Below are 22542 nucleotides of genomic sequence, written 5' to 3'. Positions count from 1 at the left end.
AAGTTAAGCATGTATTTAACATTAGTATATAACAACCTGGCCTACTGACCAGTCTAATCATCAAGTTAGGCATGTATTTAACATTAGTATATAACAAGCTGGCCTACTGGCCAGTCTAGTCATCAAGCTAGGCATGTATTTAACATTAGTATATAACAAGCTGGCCTACTGAACAGTCTAATCACCAAGACAGGAGTGTACTTAACATTGTACATAACAAATAACATTGGCCTACTGACCAGTCCAATCACCATGCTAGGCTTGTACTTAACATTAGTACACAACAAATGCAATTGGCCTGATGACCAGTCTAATCATCAAGCCTGACCTGTACTTAAGTGCTCCACATTCAATAAAGGGTCTGTCAGTGGCAAAGTGGGTCAAATATGTGTGTAATACTATATAATAGTACTATATAATATTAGTGATGGTGTATTCTCAGATGACATAGACTATTTAAAATCTTTATTGTTTTTACATCTCTTGTCCAATTTTCAAATTGTTGTTGATTTGATCTGTTTATGGCACACAACACAGGTACGTTATTTAGTGCTGGGTTAATTGGAGTAAAGTACCTTGTCCAAGAACATGCCATGGAAGCTTAACCAGGCTGGTCAGATGGTAGGATTTAAAAGCACACCCTTAAAGTATCATATCTGACTAGATAATTCTATGCCACCTTGACTATCCTTCCAGTTTTCATTATGTTTAAAACTTCCATGTCTATCAGCAATTTTCAAGGGGGAAAATAAAGTTTTAAAGAATCTGCATTTTTAGTGGGCAGAGAATTCATCTGAAATCAAAGAGGTCTGTTGATTAGCAAGGTTCAGTATCAGTTGCTTCTGTAACATTTGCAATTCCAGAAATGGTTTTTGTAGTAGATAGTTTGTCTCTTTGTGTAATCTAATAAAGATAGTTTGTCAAATTAAATTAAGATTATCAAATCTGATCAAAGTGAATTTTAATTTGATTAGTTTGGTTACTTAGATGTAGACTGGAACAGTGTTCCCTTATGAAAGCTTCATTATCTCATATGTAGACTGGATGACAGCTGCAAGCCAAACTGATTTGGGAAATCTCTCAGAAACCTCAAGTAATCGCAGTACATGTACATGGAAAATAATAACTGTCACAAGGCAGGAAAATTCAAAATTCAGTCAGGACTATTCGACTCAGATGTGACTCACATGTTTGGTGATAAGTTAGGGAGAGGTCTGCACAAAATAGGAAACTTAGGACATAGATTTGAAACAAACAGATGCTTGTGTGAAAGGTCAGAGCATTGGTCAGAGGAAGACAGATGGGGACATTTGGGGTGTATTTGTTTTCTGTGGCATGCTATGGTATCATGGAATAGTTGATGATTGCACAAATTAAATGTGCATGCCAAGAGGCACTATATGACTAATCCAAAGAAAGAAAGAAGGCTGTAGACTGGAACAGTACTCTCTATATAAGCTTCATTATCTCCCTTCTGTTGATATCTTTATAGGCAGATTCCTTGTCAACTTGGCAGATTCCTTGTCAACTTGGCAGATTCCTTGTGATCATCATTGCCATAACAATATATCTTACACCTGTTCTTCTCGGATATTAATTTATTTTAGACTAATGTTACTATTTCTATATAACATACCATAGATTAGTTTGCCTCAAGGTTTTTAATATGGTATATGCTACTTCCTGCAAACAATTAATGTAGCACCAACTAGATCGAGATTTGGAAAATGGCTTCCTTTTTTCATATCCTTTGTTTTAAGTACATGTACGTGCTAGATTTCCACAACAACACAAAATTCAGTATTAGCTAATATTACATAAATAATCCAAATTTTGTTGGAAATTACAGAATATCTCTTTCTATTTTACAATGAACTAAGAAAAAAGCAAAACCCAAGATAGATGATTTCGTAAAATGAATACATGTACACGTACTTATATGTGAAACATGGATAGCTGCTGAGAGGAAATAGATGAAAATTGTAATAATTTTCTATGGTTTGAATTGCATTAAAATATGTTTGTTATGCAGACAGGCAACAAATAGGCCCATGCTTTCTTTAAAAGTCATGATTGCTATTTTCTTCATCTGTATTCTGTATCATGATTAACAAAGATGGCCATGTGTACTTTCTGAACAGGAAGTAAATTAAATTAAATTAAATTGAATTGTATCCATTGTGTAAGGCTGTAACTTATTTTGTAGGTTTCTATACCATTAAATTTTGTTTTTCTTTCTTAATATGATTGGGGCGGTCATTTTATTAGTATATAGATTTGCTTCAGCAAATATTTAATTTCTCTTTTAAGCCTAAGCCTAAGTTTAATCTCATTATATTTCATCTTATTTACATAATTCTAATTGAGAAAACAACATAAAACACTTTTAGTTCATTAGGTAAGAATAGAACATGTTTTGTAGGTTTCTTTGATCCAACTCCAAACAATATAGACCCTGATCTGCCATTGTATAATGCATTCATATATCTGGTTCTATGCTATTTTTGTGATTTTAGATCTGATCTATGTGCAAGTATATATGGTAAGATTCAATCTTGCCATTTCATTATATCAAGTATATATGGTACAATTCAATCTTGCCATTTTATTATATCAAGTATATATGGTAAGATTCAGTCTTGCCATTTTATTATATCAAGTATATATGGTACAATTCAATCTTGCCATTTTATTATATTGAGTATATATGGTACAATTCAATCTTGCCATTTTATTATATCGAGTATATATGGTAAGATTCAGTCTTGCCATTTCATTATATCAAGTATATATGGTACAATTCAATCTTGCCATTTTATTATATCAAGTATATATGGTAAGATTCAGTCTTGCCATTTCATTATATCAAGTATATATGGTACAATTCAATCTTGCCATTTCATTATATCAAGTATATATGGTAAGATTCAATCTTGCCATTTCATTATATCAAGTATATATGGTACAATTCAATCTTGCCATTTCATTATATCAAGTATATATGGTAAGATTCAGTCTTCCTATTTCATTATATCACGTATATACGGTAAGATTCAGTCTTCCCATTTCATCATATCAAGTATATATGGTAAGATTCAGTCTTCCCATTTCATCATATCAAGTATATATGGTAAGATTCAGTCTTCCCATTTCATCATATCAAGTATATATGGTAAGATTCAGTCTTCCCATTTCATTATATCAAGTATATATGGTAAGATTCAGTCTTCCTATTTCATTATATCAAGTATATATGGTAAGATTCCGTCTTCCCATTTCATTATATCAAGTATATATGGTAAGATTCAGTCTTCCCATTTCATTATATCAAGTATATATGGTAAGATTCAGTCTTCCCATTTCATCATGTCAAGTATATATGGTAAGATTCAGTCTTCCCATTTCATCATGTCAAGTATATACGGTAAGATTCAGTCTTCCCATTTCATCATATCAAGTATATACGGTAAGATTCAGTCTTCCCATTTCATCATATCAAGTATATATGGTAAGATTCAGTCTTCCCATTTCATCATATCAAGTATATATGGTAAGATTCAGTCTTCCCATTTCATTATATCAAGTTTCAAAAGCCTTGTCATCATAAACTTTCTAAACTTGAAAAAGTACTTGGCTAAAATGAAGCAATTATTCATGATGGAAAAACTTATATTTTAGATGATAGGAAACTTAAAAAAACTTTTTTCTTTTATTACTTGTATCCAGCTCTGTGTAGCCATGTTTGTATTGCTGATACTGTTTACGTTTTTGCAGACTTGCTTGTAATTGTCAAGCTTGTTTGAACCTTTTTCCACAGTTTGCTACTGTTTAAAATATTTAGACAACTTTACAACTTTTTTTGTTCTGAGAAAAAATACTTTTCATCATCCATGATAGCAGAAAATTGGATGCAAATGTTTTATTCCAGAGAAACTATGAGTAGGTCATGTGAGTGGTGCCGGATATTGCATTGTCATTCTGTAGACAGCTTACAAAAGAGTATGGAATAATTTTGTTTAATTTTATGATCAAGGTCATAAATATGTCTTAACTGACAGAATGACAGACCTTTTTGTTCTAAAAGTCATGCAAATGAAAATAATAAAATCTTATTTTTCTTCTTTTTTATGGCTGAAAGTATTTTTTTAAGCCTGCTATCTGCTGTAGTTTATTATATTTATGTGTTTTTATTTGTTGACCTTTATGTAATAGTAGTTAAAATAATGAAAACCATTTGCTTGAAAATTTACATTTAAATAAAACATGTACTGTCTATATTCACTTACAAGTGGAGTCAAATTGCAAACAACAAAGATCCTAATCTCCTGTTTTATAATGTGCCTACAGATCAGAGTCCATATTGTTTATTCTACTGATTGCTACTAACAAAATGCACAGACCCAGATCTGCCAGTGCATTTTCTGACGACAGATCTGGGTCTGTGCAGTTTGCAGTTAGACACAACTTAAAAACTAGTTTCCTTTCTTTAAAAACTGAACTTGAAAGAGGAAGCACAGTTAATGATAATTCATGCAATAATAACACAAAACATGGATAGCATGAAATTCCTTGTAAAAGATGAGTATTAATGGCAAGCTTTGTTTCACTGAGTAGGCAACACCTAAAATGGGCCTAATACAACAATGACAACTGTGTAACAATGTGAGTATTTATTGTATAACAGATGTTTAGCAGAGAATGACCAATTAGTCCTGACAGCAGTAATATATTCCTTTACAACCAATTAGGCAGGGCTAGTTCCATCCTTTGATGGGGCTCTGACCATCAAAATCAGAGAGCAGATAATATGCTTGACATGGTTTGATACTGTATATTTGCCTACAAATGAGTCTAACTTAGCCCCCTAATATGCCATCCCATAATGCATCAGTAGATCAGGGTCTATGTTATTTGTTCTAGTGATTACTCCTAGAAACCTATATAGACCTGGTCTGCAGATGCATTATATAATAGCATATCTGGGTCTGTACAACACAGATTTAAATGGACCTATTGGTACAATGTTCCATTTCCACTAATAACCTCTAGAGAGTATGTCACTTATGACAGCTTGGTATTCATTTGCAGGAATTTTTTGTTGATCTAGGGAATTCTGATAGGGAGATTGATGGATACTATAAATAAGCATGTTCTTAGAAAAGATACCATAAAGTTAAATTGTAGTGGATACAAACTGAATATGACAGTACACAGTAAAAATTAAAGATACAGAGTTTTTTGTTAACAAAAATATATTTGAGATTATTTCAAATCTAGCAGGAGAAGAGTATTTTTTTATAAATTTTTAAACATGGCTTTCTTCCCTGTTTGCATTGTGATGTCATAAAAATCTAAGGTAAAATCTCACTATTTTATTTCTATAAATTATTTTGAAATTCCCGATAAGTTTTTTTTATCTGTGATGTCAACTTAATTTTATTATCAATTTCAGCTCTTTTTAAATCATATCTTTTCTGAGCCACATTTCATGGAGTCCTATTTTTAATCACCAAACTTTTTATTGAATGCATCAAATCACTGAACTGCTTCATTATATTAAACATGCTGTCACCATTTAGGCTTGGCAAAAACAAAAAATTCAATATAAAGAGGTATTAACATGTACAATAACAATAAGGAATACAGTACTCCTAAATTGCAACACTGTTCACAGGAGCCACAGAATATTCTGTGTTATATCAAGGGACCTTATAATGAAGTACATGATACAGTACTATCTCATTATAACACTGTTCATTGGAGTCATCAAGTATACTGCCTTTTACTTCATGCTAGGTTGTGAAATACTGGATTTTCTGATAGAAATAACCTTAATATTTCACTGGAGTGAAAATATAAAATAATTTTTCGCTGGCTGTTCATAGACATGGATATCATTATAGTCATAAAATTTGAAGTTATTCTAAATGTTTGTGTGGTCGAGCAATAAATATTGACACCTCCCATTAATAATTACTATCGCTAAAATCCAACAAGGTGTAACAAAATTTTAAACTTGCAATTTTACTTTGAATTGGGAAGAAGAAATATATTACTGTTTATATTTTCTGTGCGAATGATCACAAAACATAGCAGAACATAAACAGTAAACATCTGACATCACACTGGATCCAGTAAAAAATCTGTACTTCAGTCTTTTATATAGTACATCTTGATAGACAGTACAGTTGAGCATAAAAATGAAGAAAAAACATTGCTAGCTGGAAGTAAACAATTGATATGCTTCATATTTAGATGAAAAACTTAACTATTTTCACCCACTCAGTGAAATATATCTATTATTCACTCATTTGAAGCAAATATGCTCTGTACAATAAAGTGCATCTTACATACATAATTTGACTACTACTTAGTGAAATGGGATTATCAGCCTTATAACAGGAATTATGTTATAATAATGAAGGGCCATATATTGAGGGTGCACTGTAATGATATCAGTCCTAAATCAGTAATTGTACTATAATGAAGGCTTTGTAGTGAGGGTGTGCTGTAATGATATCAGTCCTAAATCAGTAATTGTACTATAATGAAGGGCTTTGTAGTGAGGGAGTGCTGTAATGATATCAGTCCTAAATCAGTAAATTTTACTATAATGAAGGGCTTTGTAGTGAGGGAGTTCTGTAATCTTACCAGCCCTTAAATCAGGGATTGTGCTATAATGAAGGGCCGTATAGTCAGTTAGTTCTGTAACCTTACCAGCCATTAGATCAGGAATCGAGCTATAATGATGGGACATACAGTGAGGGAGTGCTGTAACCTTATCAGCACTTAAATCAGGAATGTATGATAATGAAGGGCATTATAGTGAGGGAGTGCTGTACATTCATTTTATGGATGAGATGAAAGTTAAGTATGATGCTGTATTCAAAATGTTCAGTAAAATTACTACAATTCTTGCATCATCCTTTTAAATCAGCTGCTTGCTTATGCATAGAGAGAGAATGGTTCACAAAATACAAACTTTGTTGTCATGATCACTTGACAAATATGGGACACATTTTGATAAGTTTTAACTTCCCCATCTTTTGATGTCATATATATTTACCAATTTTTGTGTCAATATTTAATATATATTTTTTTGGCCCCATATTATTTCTTATTATCATAATTTCTTTTCTCCAGAAAGCCAAAACTAATTTTCCGTCCCAAATTTCTCATTCCCATTTGTTTTTAAAGAAAAAAGCACTTAACACTTTAACTCACTTACAACTTGGAAATGTATTTTAGCTGCTAAATTCCATAAAACATTGATATTTATGGTTCAGCCTGTGGACAGTGGGTTAAGTAAAATACATGGTACATACTCAGAGTATTTACTGTTAGCAATTACTGTAGCAGGCTTGTTGGTGAAAAAAAAAAACAAGGGCATGTGAGGAGATAAAGACTATTTGACAGGCTCACAGACACAGGTTAGGGCTTATAGTAGCTAACTCAGTCTTTGTAACTTAAAAAAGTCCAGTTTGTAATGTAAATTGTCAATTTCTAAAGATGTGCAAATAACCCAATTAAAAATTATGTTAATCTCCTTATTATCTGATTGATCTGATTTGTTTGTAGAAATGATGACTAGAATGTTTCTTAAAAATTAAATACCTGGGCTTTAATAACAAACCAACATACTCACATTCAAGTCTTTGACATCCAAAAGCAACAAAACAGGATTCTAAAAATCAGATTCTCTCAAATGATTTTCAAGATGTCAAATCATTACACTGGACAACAAATTTTTACAAAAGTCATGTTACTGAAATAAAATTAGTCAATTCTTATCAATTTTTATGTGCTGAACATGAATATGACAGTCAAATTGCAAAATTGGCTCTAGTTTTTTTGTAATCTGCAAGAAATTAATGTTTACATAACGAAATGCATTCCAATAGTAAAAGGTCAACTGTAATAGCCTACCTATAAAAAATCAAGTCATTGACTACATCTTAGATTTCTTCGCCTGTCTCTTGTACAGCTGTTCGGGAGCATCTCTGAGGAGTGTCCAGCAGTAGTCAGCCAGCATTGTAGTGGACCATTTTCCCTGGTATCTTTGTTCCATTGTTGCGATATCGTGATGAAAACGTTCGCCGTGTTCATCACTAACAATACCACAGTTGCAAGGAAAGAAATCCAAATGGGAATGAAGGAAGTGAATCTTTAGAGACATATTGCAGCCAAGTTTCTTATACTTCATCAACATGTCTTCTACTAGTTCCTTATAGTTTTCTGCCCTAACATTTCTGAGGAAGTTTGTAGAAACTAGGCGAAAAGCATTCCATGCTTGTTTCGCGTCACCTTCCAGCAAGTTGTTGAACTGGTCATCTTTGAAAAGCTCTCGAATCTGAGGACCCACAAAAACTCCCTCTTTAATCTTTGCTTCGCTGAGTCGAGGGAATTTTTCATGCAGGTATCGGAATGCTGGCAAAGTCCGGTCAATGGCTTTCACGAAGTTCTTCATCAAACCTAGTTTGATGTGAAGGGGTGGTAGCAAGATTTTCTGAGCCTCAACCAGAGCTGGGTGTTGGATATTCTTCTCTCCAATGGCTACATTCTGCCTGTGAGTCCATTCCTTCTTCATGTAGTGCATTTCCCTTGCTCGGCTATCCCACTCGCATAAGAAACACATGTATTTTGTATATCCTTGCTGCAGTCCCATTAAAAGGGCAACTACCTTCAAATCACCACAGAGGTGCCAGCTGTACTTGTTATACTCAATGGAATAGGGTAGCTGCCTTAAGTTATCGTATGTCTCTTTCATGTGGACAGCATACGCTACTGGAATAGATGGAAGAATGTTTCCATTGTGCAAAAGCACAGCCTTGAGACTCAGTTTCGAAGAGTCCACAAATAGTCTCCATTCTTGTGGGTCATGAGTGATTTTTAAAGCATTCATGAGGCCCTCAATATCGGAACAGAATATCAGATTACTTTCCTTTCTGAAGAAAGGCTCCAACTGCTGGTGGCGCTTTCGATATGCAGTAATTGTGACATCTTCTTCTAGAAGATTCCATTGTTGGAGTCTTGATCCTAGCAATTCTGCCTTGTTCTTTGATAAGTCCAAATCACGAATCAGGTCATTTAGTTCTTCCTGTGTTATTCTGTGTGGGGTTGATGATGCACCACAGTGAAAATCTGGATCACTGCATGCTGATGGACCAGGAGAAGAACAGGTCGACTCACCTTTGTCTTCGTCAGATGAATCAAGAGAATATTCTGCTGGAGGTTCTGGAATAGGAAGTCCCTCACCATGTGGAACTGGTCTCAATGCAGACGGAATGTTTGGGTAGACTATTCTCGACTTCTTTCGCTTCGTTATTCCGCCGGAAAGAGGAGGAACCAAGCAGAAGTAACAGTCATTTAGGTGGTTGCTTGGCTCTCTCCACACCATTGGGACTGCAAACGGCATTGATGATCTTTTGCAATTCAACCACTGTGAAAGCTGTGTTGTACATGTAGCACAGCATATATGCGGAGCCCAAGGCTTGTCTTGGTCACCAACCTTGCATCCGAAGTAAAGATGATATGCCTTCTTCACTTGAGAATTGATACTTTTCTTCTGGTTGGCAAATGTCACTTCCCCACAAATATAGCAAAAATTGTCCGCGGTATTAACACACTTTCGAGGCATTACTGTTCTTTATTGTACGTAAATGGATAAAATAATAAGTTTTATGTAACAGTAGCTTGAACTGTCTCGCACAACGTCTAAAATATTTTAAATGCTGAACCTATCTGATTGGGCTTTATATAGTACACTGCTTACGTCAGCTTCAGCAGCCGCCTGGCATTAGTATAATAGGCCTACACATGTATAGTACACTGCTGACGTCAACTTACTTCAGCAGCCGCATGGCATTAGTATTGCATTGCATCAGAAAATGATGCAATCAACTGTGGATGATGTGAGCATGATGGTATTATGCAATGTTACATCATTATTCCGGATGTTGCTGCAGTCCTACTGGAGAAATTTACACAGTGAAACATAGAAAATGAGGTATATGAATATCTTCAAAACGAGAGCCAATACAAATTTTTCACGGTTATATTCGTGTTCGGCACACCAAAATACTACAGATTAGGGCCTTTTCAAGTCAGTAATGATTTCACTGTTGACCAGTGTTACATGCATTTATTTAAGTAATCACAACTCGCATGATGAGATTAGTCGGATCCAAGAATATGAATCTGTGCCAAAACCCAGTGTTTTTAGAAACTAATGCAAAAGACTGATAATGACAGGCCTACATATAAAAAGAATTTTTTTTTCATATTTGTGATACACTCAGCAAACTGAAAACTTCAAAACCAAAAATAAAGTTTGGTCCCATCACATAATGTACCAGTAGATCAGGGTTTGTGTTGTTTGTTATACTGATTACTCCTAACAGACAAAATAGACTCAGGTCTGTCAGCACATTGTGAGACAGCAGATCAGGGTTTATGCTTTTTGTAGATAGGCAAGACTTGTACATGTTTATGATAAATCCTCTTTGAATTTTTTACATCTGTTTGGCATAAACAAGCTTTGAATGTTGAAGTACAATTCATGACACACCTGGTTGATTGTAATTAAATGTTTTGATTAAAATTAACAAGTATTTACATACAGACAATATTTCAGCTCAAAACCATTAATTTATCAATTTTTAATTAAATATGCCTACAATTTATTAGCACAAATTGATAGTATATCATACATTTATTCTTCAACTTTGAAAGTTTTAATAGGTTTTGGTATTTCTGGTCATTGAAGTTTTGTGTTACTCAGGTGTGAAAATGTGCCATATCTTTATTTTATCTGAGCATGCCTTTGAGAACCTGATTATATCTGGATACCTGTATTTACCTTTGAAATCCTCATTCCCTGTACAAATTGACCACAGGTTACTTAGTCATTATTATGTACCTGATTTTCAGAAGTACTTTAATATGCAATCTTTTTATCTGATATTCTTTTGTATCATCAGGTGTGTGTGTGTGTGTGTGTGTGTGTGTGTGTATCTTGGAAGGGGATAATTAGCTATGATAATACTGGTAGTTTTCTCACCATATTATCAAACAAACATTTAAAAGACAAGAACAAGTATGAAACACCTAATGATGGATGCTTTTATTCCATGTGTTCAAAGTTTTGTAATGTTGAGAAACACTTTCACAGTATGTGCTTATCCCAGTAATGCACTGCCTCCATCAGTGATCATTCCAACAGGAAAATCCCCATATTTTATGGTTTACTGTCCAACAGGAATGTATATCCAATAAGAATGACCTAGTCCTCTTCATATATTCAACTCCAACTCTGTCCTCAAGCATGAAGAGATCCTTAAAGATTTGTAAATTCAGGACATTGTGTTTGAATTGAGTAATTTCATAATAAAGGCTTGAAATTTTATTTAAAAACATACTCAATATTATGTGAGTTATTTTGATATTTGAAAATAATTTTTCCATAAACATTGGTGGACATATGTCCATTGTACTTATCTGGTTGTTTTCATATATGTAGCCTTGTACACTAAGATAAACACATTCAAAAAAATTTCAGACTACTGAACAAATTTGAAAACTGAATCATTTCACCAATGCTTTGTTAGCCACAATATCAATATAACACTTCCACTCTGAACAGTAAAACATATTTTGTGTATATCATGTACTGTACCATATATGCTTGCATAAAAGTCTATTCCACCTACAAGCAATAAAGCCGTATCTGCTATCACATAATGAAACGTCAGATCTGGGTTTATGCAATATGTGAGGAGTAATTAGTAAAACAAACAACATTGACCCTTTTTCTTCAGAATTAATGGTTCAAGATTAAAATGAATCTTATGGGCTAATTACATTCCATTTTCATTTAGTAAGAACTGATTTCTTAATATCTTTTTTACTCTTTCAGGGCCAATATGACCATGGGGATGTATGCCCCAATAGACAGATTGGCCCCTTAAAGTCCTTCGGGTCACATCAGTCCTTACAGACCCCTATCACTACCTGGAACCCTAAAACTCATGAGGTAAATAGAAATCAATTCAATTCAATTCAATTCAATTCATCTCAATTCAATTCAGTTCAATTCAATTCAATTCAATTCAATTCATTTTAATTCAATCCAATTCAATTCAATTCAACATTGGTTATTATCCATGTGTAACAGTCTGGCATGAAGTAAGTTGTGTTTTTGCAATGAAATTATTTTCATATGGATACATGTGGGTATTTTAATTTTATACAGATATCATGTGAAAATGTGTTGATTAACAAATTCCAGTAATTTTTTAACCATTGGCAAGTTATACTTTAAATATCAAGGCAAGTCAGCAGCAATTTTTTATAAATAAAGAGGGAGTTTTTCTGGATTGGTAAGTTACATCAGGAGATCATGGCTTTTGTCTTTTTAATGCAAGCCTCCATTGGAAAAGACACATAGTGGAATCTTTGCTATTCCTTTTTGACAGCATTTGGCATGTTATTCTGTCCTGAAGCTTCTCCTTTGCATCCACCTCAATGGGCAGCACATAAAACACAACCCGATACCAACATATCTTGGTGTGACTCTGGACAGACCACTTACATTCTACAACCACCTGAATTAAACTGCAGAAAAACTGAGCACTTGAAACAACCTACTCTGCAAACTGGCTGGCTCAACCTGGGGTGCTAGTACTCAGAAACTCAAGACATCAGCACTGGCCCTCTGTTATTCGACAGCCAATTATTGTACTCCTGTCTGAGCTCGATCATCCCATACCAAATTAATTGATGACCAGTTCAACACAGCAATGCGCATAATCTCTGGAACACTACATCCTACTCCTTTACCTTGGCTTCCAGTACTCAGCAACATTCCTCTTCTGCATCTCCATTGCCAGGAAGCAACAATAAAATTGCTGGGCTAAGTGAAAAATTTTCACTGTACATGGACATCACTTCATATTTAGCAGTCCCCTCGACTTTGAGACATCCAATCTGGTTAGGTCCACTCTTGAAGGATATGATGGCTATTTTGGCATGGAGTGATGAGTGGTCTTCAGCAGATGTTGTAAACCACTCCCTCATAACTGAGCCATCTGTCTGCAATCGTGACTTCAGCCTTGCATGACATCTGTGGACCATGATGAACCATTTCTGGACAGGAGAGGGTAATTGTGCAGTCAACCTTGTCTGATGGGGCCAGGCCACTGACTCTTCCTGTAGCTGTGGAGCTCCACAGACCATGTCACACATTGTGAACAACTGTCCACTGATGAAATTCCCAGGTGGACTGCAGGCTCTGCACCTTGCTGATGATGATGATGTTACATGGCTGGTCATACATTGCACACAATAAATAAATAATCTTCTCCTCTTTGACAGCCTCTGGCATATTGTCCTGTCCTTAAAATCTTTCTGACAGCCTCTGGCATATTGTCCTGTCCTTAAAATCTTTCTGACAACCTCTGGCATATTGTCCTGTCCTTAAAATCTTTCTGACAACCTCTGGCATATTGTACTGTCCTTAAAATCTTTCTGACAGCCTCTGGCATATTGTCCTGTCCTTAAAATCTTTCTAACAGCCTCTGGCATATTGTACTGTCCTTAAAATCTTTCTGACAGCCTCTGGCATATTGTCCTGTCCTTAAAATCATTCTGACAGCCTCTGGCATATTGCAGTCCCAGTGTTTCCTTACAAAAGATGTCAACTTGAAATTCTCTTGTTTCCAATGCTTAGCAGGCCCTGTTTGGCTTCTTGAAAATATGCAGTGGTTTAAATAAGGAGTAAGATCACAATGTGATAATTGCTCAGTCTGGAGGATTCCACTGAACATTTGTGTTCCTAACAAGATTTGGGCGTACTCTGCCCATCATGTTTCAAAGATTCCATCTCCACAATGGGTACCACATATTAGAACACATGCTCAAACATGGCACCCACTAATGGCTTTCCTACTGACATCTCAAGAGCCAACCATTTCCAAGAACCCTCACTTGGCTATTAGCAAAGCAGTTTCATACAAAAGCCTGACATTGGAGTCATCCCAGGACCATTGTGCATGGACCCCACTTCATACCTTTTGCCCTGGGCATCCTTCCATAAAGGTTTAAACATATAATCAGATTTCTAAATAAGCAAGAAAAATTTCTATTAAAATAAAAGATCTAATCTTTGAATGTTTTGTGCTGGATAATCATTCCAGTTAATTAAAATAAGTGCAACTCATCTTCTTAGAGCCATCTATCTCACTAGAATTATGAGGGTCCACACAATATTTACTGCAAGAAATGAAAATCAAAGTATTTACCTATATTTTAGAAATTTACAAACATGATAATTGGTGCCTGTACCGTTTTTAGACACATTCTTTGCTTTTCTATTCATGCATATTATGACTGCCAATTGTTGACCTCAGAACCATGGTATTAAAGTCTGCCAGATAGATTCTCCCCCATGTGCCACTCAAGATTAAATCCCATCCAAAATACATCCATCATGCTGCTCATCCAAAATCTTTTAAATGCATAAGGAAAGTAGATAGACCATAGATAATACGTAATGTGGATATAAATTCTACACTTTGAAATCAAATTTCTTTATAAAGTCCTACATCTTATTCCATTCTTCACATCAATTGTATGAAATCATTATTTCCCCTTTTTATCCCCATGGTATGTAATATTGGAGGGTATACCTATAGCTGTCTGTCTGTCTGTATGTAAACATTTTCTTTCTGGAGCATAACTCAATCCATTCAAGGTATTTCAACCAAGCTTGGAATGCATGTCAAGCAAGTTGTATTGAGGTGGCTTTTGATATTTAGAATTTTCTGAAATCATTTCTTGTGTTACTATGGAAACAAAGTGTAGCACAAGTAGTATATATGTTGATAGTCATGGACCTTAGGAAATGTAAATGAGTAAATGTGGTCCAGGAAGAGTACTGTTACATGATTTCAGTTGAGTAGCTAAAAGTTGTGCTAAAGTTAATATGTGTAGTTTTGTGTTAACATTGTACAGTCATTCCAGGAAAATGGTTACAATTAAGATTTTAAAAAATTAACAAGATATGAAGTATTAAATTTAAAATAAATAATCATTTATTCTTAATCACAAACTCGTTTTCCTTCCCATTTTCAATTTTTAAACAAATTACATTTGGTTATTGAGTTATATTTTGTTTGATCTAATATCAATATTATATGATGTAATTGAGGTTATGTCCTTGCAAATAATGTATTAAACAATTCATGTAATTCGTGAGGGACTTATGACATTTTTTTGTATAAAAGGTGTTAATTTTGGGTGTGTTGGCAGTCAGAGTTATATAGTAAAAAAGCAATAGATAGGAAAATTTAAAGGGATATGTTTCTAGAATAGGAATAAATTATCTTGCCCACATAGTATTTGAGTAAATTATATTCCCAAGACATTCATTATTATGTATCGAAGAAAACAACATTATGTATGTTATGTTCTTAAATGTGACATGGGAAAAATCAGCGTACAGCAAAGAGTTGATGTGTTGGGTTTTGATCGTCATGAATTTTCTCTTATTTTGAGTTATTTCCAATATCTAAGTATTGTAATGAAATTAAACTCCTTGTCTTTATTTGAAATATGCATTATTTTGAGCAAGTATGTTAGATGTTATTATGAGACAATAAAAAAGTGACCATAGACAAAGTAGTTATTGACATATTTAATATTCACCTGCAAAACTTCATGCTTGTCCACCCTTAAAACCACTTTTTGTTCAGATGAGGTTTGGAATAACAATGAATTTATGATCTTTCAGAAAGTCTATATGCCTGCCAAACTGCAAATTTTCATCAAATTTGGGACACATTCAGAATTCTAAAACAAAAATAGAAAAATTCAAATCATGTTTGATATTTCTGCTCTGGCAGATCTGGGTCTGTGCAGATTATTAGGAGTAATAAGAAAAACAAACAACATAGACCCAGATCTTCAGGTGCATTCTGCTATGTTAAATCTGGATTTTTTTTGTTTGATTCAACTTATAAGCAAATATATATGGTATACAGTTTTAAACTCATTAGCTAGACTTTAAAACAAAAATGTTTTGTTCATACTTTTGGAGTTAAGAGATATTGCAGTTTAGAGAGTTCATTCAGAAATGAAGACAAAAATGATCCCCTGGATGTTTTTTCTGTACATAGTTAAAAACCAGTCTGGCCATGCCTTCTGAAGACAGTCACAGTGACACATCCAGAGAAACAGTAGCTAGTGACAGTGGAAGGGGTGGAAGTGAGGATGATTTACCAATATCTGCATGCAGAGGTGAGATATATCAATCTCTTTTTTGTGTGTCTCATATGTATAATTTGTTCACCTTTAATGTTTTTGACAGTTGTGTGATACATCTGAAAAATAGGCTACTCTTGAGAGTGAATGATTTTGAATGAAGAACCTTTTGAGGTGAAGTTATAAATGTACCATTTATGAAGGTTGTATGTCATTTCTGGAAAATATCTAGACAATCACATTTATCAAGCTTTGTTGAATTATTAGTGTTAAATTGTTAAAGTTATATCTTTTTATATCCTTTAAAATATTGTTTGAAAAATGTAGAAAACAATAGAAATTTTAAAATATTTTTCATCCACTTTAAACTTGTTCTCATTGTAAATAATCATAAATGTCAAGCAGTTATTGCAGTATTTAGCTTAAAATATCATTCCCATCTCTTATGTGTCTGTGGTAGAAAACATGTAAGAGATATTTTGGGTTCTGGAGTATGCTGCCAAATGCTTTACCAATTGCATAAGGCTTCTTTCACAGACATCAATCATGTCACACTTCATTTCCATGTCATCTCAGTAAGTAATGGAAGGGAGGAAAATGTTAAATGTTTGCATTCCAATTGCTGGAAGTCACAACACTTTTAGTTTAACTATTGTACCCTAAGCACACTATAATATAACACATAATGGAAATGAATTGTCCGCACTCCATTAGCTTCATTAACATTACTGCCATATTCCCAGACAGTCTTTGGAGTGGTTTTTGAGACTCAAAAAGTGTGTTTTGAGGTCATAAGGGACTTTGTGCACAAGACCCATGATCCCATTGAGAATAAGCTATCTTTTCATGTAAGCCAAAAGAAAATAATGGGAAATTCAAATTTGAATTAAAGAATTTTTTTGCTTCTGAAGCATTTAATACACAAAAAAATAGTTGGTAGACTTAGGATTGTCATTTTGTCAAATATCATCACTGTACACATGCATACATGCACACATACTCACATGATCACAACAGAGATGTTAAATAAAAAAATGCACCAAGTTTCTGTCGTTAAAATCTAGTGGATGGCGGAACATAGTTCTTAATTAAAAATGAATACTTGTATAGAGTTCCGACAATAGCAAAGTCATGTTTTGTGATTTATACACTTTGCATGTTGGTAAGTCTCCTAATTATTTAACACATTAACCCCTAGCAACGAGTTAACATGGCAGGAGGTAGTAGCCTACTGCCGAGCTCTGTAGCATTATGGTCATGCATGATGCACTAAAGTGGGTGGTATTATAGAAAAGTAGACAGATCTAGCTCTCAATGATACCAAATAATCTGAAATATCTAATTGCACTACAAAATACAGGTTAAAAAAACGCATTTTTTGGACTTGATTTTTTTCTATCCAAAATTCGCCCGTGGTCAGAATCCGATTTTGTGTCTGTATTTTAGACTTTTTGGTCTCAGATCTAAGGCAAACCAGTATGAACTGCAAACAGACAGCTGAACCTTTGCAAAAAGTAGGATAAAATGGGCATTTGGTATAAAGAGTGGTCTCGAAACAAAAATAATGGCTCCATTTAACAAAAAAACAACAAAAAAAAGAACTCCAACTTTTACCCTTCTGCTCATGTGTGAGCCTAATAGCCAGTGAAAAATGATATTTCTAACACAACTAGGCAGTACGTTATTGAAAGATCACCTGGGATTTGATGTTTTTGGATCTATTCAGAAATGGCTTTCAAAATGTGTTTCCTACTCGATTTTCAAGCGAAAATGACAAAAACCTCCAGGGGTTAATGTGTTAAAACAAGAAACTTGGGCAGTACCAAATAGTTGCAAATTTCTTCCTTGTATATCTACATCAAATGTTGCATCAAAGGTGAAATGAAAATTTCAGAAAAGACCATTACTTGTTAGAATCCATTTGTAATCCACATAACATCAGTCAACCATTCCAAGCGAGCTGGCATCCAGTACAAGTAGGCATCATATACATTTTGTAATAATATATAATGTCAGTCAACCATTCCATGCCAGCTGGCATCCAATACAAGTATAGGCATCATATACATTTTGTAATAATATATAATGTCAGCCAACCATTCCATGCCAGCTGGCATCCAATACAAGTATAGGCATCATATACATTTTGTAATAATATATAATGTCAGTCAACCATTCCATGCCAGCTGGCATCCAATACAAGTAGGCATCATATACATTTTGTAATAATATATAATGTCAGTCAACCATTCCATGCCAGCTGGCATCCAATACAAGTAGTCATCATATACATTTTGTAATAATATATAATGTCTGTCAACCATTCCATGCCAGCTGGCATCCAATACAAGTAGGCATCATATACATTTTGTAATAATATATAATGTCAGTCAACCATTCCATGCCAGCTGGCATCCAATACAAGTAGGCATCATATACATTTTGTAATAATATATAATGTCAGTCAACCATTCCATGCCTGCTGGCATCCAATACAAGTAGGCATCATATATATTTTGTAATGATATATAATGTCAGTCAACCATTCCATGCCAGCTGGCATCCAATACAAGTATAGGCATCATATACATTTTGTAATAATATATAATGTCAGTCAACCATTCCATGCCAGCTGGCATCCAATACAAGTATAGGCATCATATACATTTTGTAATAATATATAATGTCAGTCAACCATTCCATGCTTGCTGGCATCCAATACAAGTAGTCATCATATACATTTTGTAATAATATATAATGTCTGTCAACCATTTCATGACCAGCTACGATAATGAATGTAAGTACTTTACAAGTTGGGACACCCTTAATAATTCTTTTCAAATCAGTTATTGTTGCAGGTATTGTAAGATTTGGGATACCTGAGAATTTTGTTAAAACACTTAAATGATGTTAATTGTTATGGCCATCAGTTGTAACAATTTAGGAAAAATAAACTTTTTGTTGCCACATACACATAATTAAATGAATAAGCCCCTGATAGAAATGGCATTTGTGGCAAAGAAATTTCATAGTAAACCACAAAATTAATGAAATTCATTAGTAAGTGAAATAATGGTAATGCAGTCAGACTGGTGTTAGGCTGCCACATTAGGGAACGAAAAATAGGTGGTTGGTACATGCCAGTTCATACCATATGTACTCCATAATAAGACAAAGCCAATTGCAAACTGCACAGACCCAGATCTCCCATTTCATAATGCACTGGCAGATCTGGATCTGTGCAGTTTGTTAGGAGTAATCAGAAAAACAAACAGCACAGACCCTGATCTGCAGGTGTAATATGCTATGGCAGATCAGGATCTTTGTTGCTTGTAGTTTGACTTGTCTTATAAGTGAGTATATATGGTGTATCCTCCATACTGATCGTAAAACCCTTGATAATCATCCATTGCAGAATGTTCAAGACTGGAGATTCATGACTTGATAGACACAAAAGTTTCACAAATAATCTGGTATTCATTGTTTGTCAACCGTATTTAATGGAGTACTAACACATACTTTGGTAAGCACACACCCTTTTCTGTATAACACCTGTATAAAACAGGCACTTACAAGATGTGTCAAAGTATTCCTTGTTGGAGCAAAGTGGCAGCTAAAATCATACTACAACCTCATGATTTTCTCAGAATCTACACCATAAATTCCTTGTGTGTGGTTGACACTGAACTTTGTGGGGTTACATAAGTCGTAAAAATGGAGCATGGAATTCTGCCAAACTCTTCTACTATGCATATATGTGTGATGGGACATTGTTTATGACATCACTGGTGTGTACTTATTTTGATGTTCTTTAATCCCATGCTATGTACAGAATGTTTGGCCTCTACTGGTCATAAAACTTGAGGAGCTTGGATGGTCTATCCATTAGCTCAGGTTTATTATCACTACTCCTCCTAAATTACTTGGTGGACTGCCTTGATCTTTACACACACATTCATCCCATGTTCCAGTTCATCCTAAATGAAAATGGTACTGCTTGAGCATCCAATATGGCCATCACAGTGACAATCTTAGCAATTTTGGTCTCACTACTCCCCCGAAAAGTTGATAATAATGACAGGGAGTTGTTTAACCAAAAGTCTGAAATTCTCTCTGTCCAGGTGAGTGTTAGTCTCTTCAAGGGACTCTTGTTAACTGCATGTATTACATCAAATACAGCATTTGCATGACCCATAACATCTCTCAAATATCATCTTGTGGAAGAGTGATGAGTAATTATTTTTCAAAACTTCTGTATCTTTTATCTTTTCAGATAACTTAAAAGGTCCCATTGCAAAACTAGAAGATTCCTTGACAAGTTTAGTGCCAAAGTCTTACAGGAGAGGAATTTCACCAGAAAGAGTCCATTCACTTTCTTTGGGGGACAGAACTTTTAAAAATTCTTTTGATAAATCAGATAACAAAAACAACAATAATAGTTACAGACAATCATACCCTATGGTAATTAGCAGTAACCATGGCAACCAAAAGTCAAAATTTACAGTGTGGCAGCCATTAACAGACAGAAAAGTCTGTGATAAGGCAGCACAGTCAGAGGTTTGGTCTCCATCTTTTGTGTGAATAGTGTTTATAGTTCATTTGTATATAAAAGGAGAGAGACAAAAAGATAAGGGTGTCTAAAATATAAACAAGCAAACAAAGAAGTTTATGACTATTTGATTGTGTTTTTCTTCCAGAATTCTCTACCTTGGATATCTAACTTCAGAGGGAAAAAAGTGGAAATTAGGATCACCAAAGTCATGAACCTAAGTAAATGATGCAGGACATAGTTTGTGTGTGTTATATTGTTATTTGTAGCCAATGATTTTTGTAGAAAAAGAAAGACCCAGCCTTGACACTGTCCTCAACCTGAAGTAAACAGTGGAGGACTCTGCTGCTGTAACATCTTGGCAATTCTCTGTTGGACTCAGCAGTGACAGACTGGCAGTTTGTATTGGACTCTACTATGACATATTGGCAATTTGTATACACCCAGTATGCCTGCCATGATGACTGTCATGAAAATCTTGTTATGGCAGAAGACTAGCAGACATGGCATCAACACTCAACAACCAAAAGGAAGAAACAGCATTATCTAGAAGCCATGGAAATTCTTTTCACACCATTGTGTTGTATGCCAGTCCCTTCAGGAGACTTTTGTTAAAATATATTTTGATTCCATTCAACCTGTATATCTCTTTCTTCAGGTTGACTTGAAATCACAAGTACCAACTTCAGTTATGAGCAAGCAGTTTAATGCCATCAGACCTCATGTCAGATCCTCAGCGTCAAGGCTCTCAGAAGAAGAATGATATTTTATTTTATTTTGCCATAAACTCAAACTATGACCAACATCTGTGATAGTATATTTGTCACATAAAACCTCTACATACACATTGTTTTCAAAATAAATAAACATATTTTTATGTCAGAAGGAAGGGCTTCTGTATTTTAATCCATCTATCTATCTATCTATCTATCTATCTATCTATCTATCTGTCTGTCTGTATGTCTGTCTGTCTGTCTGTCTGTCTCTTTCTCTCTCTCTCTCTCTCTCTCTCTCTCTCTGTATTTCTCTATCTATCAATCTACTAAATTACATTCCAGGAAAGCAATTAACTTTGCCTTTCCATACATATACACCCACACTCCACAACCAACACCACTGATCCCTTTCAAACACTCAAGCCATTACTTTTCAGCATGGTTTCAGTTGTAAAACTTTTGTTTATAGGCATGCAAAGTTGCAGTATGGTTTAAAAATCAATGTAGCAGCCAATGGTGCCTTCAAATATGCACTAAGTTATGATTATGCAAATGTGAATCATTAGAAAGTGAGTTAAATCCCAAGGCTTTTCACCCCAAAATCACATATTGTGTTTTTAAGTAAGTTTTGAGAAAAAGAACTATAAAGAATTAATATATTTTCAAAGTTTTGCCTAAAACTAAAGTGAAATGAGCTAATATACCTTCATACATTTTGGCAACAGTCATCTGGTTTAGAGGTTACACACCATTTGTGTAAAACTCTACTTGTCATAGACAGAAACACTTGTGAGATGGTTGTCTGTCCTAAACTGCTTCAAGGATTCCATGAAACTTTATATACATATTCATCCCATGATTTAGATGGTCCTAAATGAAAATGGTACTCCATGAAAATCTTGTTATCACTACTCTTTCTGAATGAATGGTCATATCAACATGGGCTTTCCACAAAAAGTCTTCTTAAGATATTTCATTGGTTCTAAATAAAAAAATTGTGCTGCTCTGATGTCCAACATT

At 34.4% G+C, this 22542-nt stretch overlaps 1 protein-coding gene across 3 annotated transcripts in view; it reads left to right on the top strand.

The window, feature by feature from the left end:
* LOC149796899 (protocadherin-7-like) overlaps window positions 1-21691 on the top strand; it is a 59327-nt gene extending 37636 nt beyond the window's left edge. For all 3 annotated transcript variants that reach the window (XM_089961575.1, XM_089961577.1, XM_089961576.1), the window contains exons 3-5: window positions 11915-12031; window positions 16173-16293; window positions 20531-21691. In XM_089961575.1, coding sequence (XP_089817701.1) covers window positions 11915-12031; window positions 16173-16293; window positions 20531-20838 — 546 coding nt within the window. In that variant the 3' untranslated portion in view covers window positions 20839-21691. The remainder of the gene's footprint in view (window positions 1-11914; window positions 12032-16172; window positions 16294-20530) is intronic.
* The last annotated feature ends 851 nt before the right edge of the window (window positions 21692-22542 follow it).

The sequence above is a fragment of the Sinohyriopsis cumingii genome, chromosome 6, assembly GCF_028554795.1.
Source record: "Sinohyriopsis cumingii isolate HCF-2022 chromosome 6, ASM2855479v2, whole genome shotgun sequence".
In the NCBI taxonomy this organism is placed as follows: Eukaryota; Metazoa; Mollusca; class Bivalvia; order Unionida; family Unionidae; genus Sinohyriopsis; species Sinohyriopsis cumingii.
This window is presented reverse-complemented; position numbering and strand designations above follow the sequence as displayed.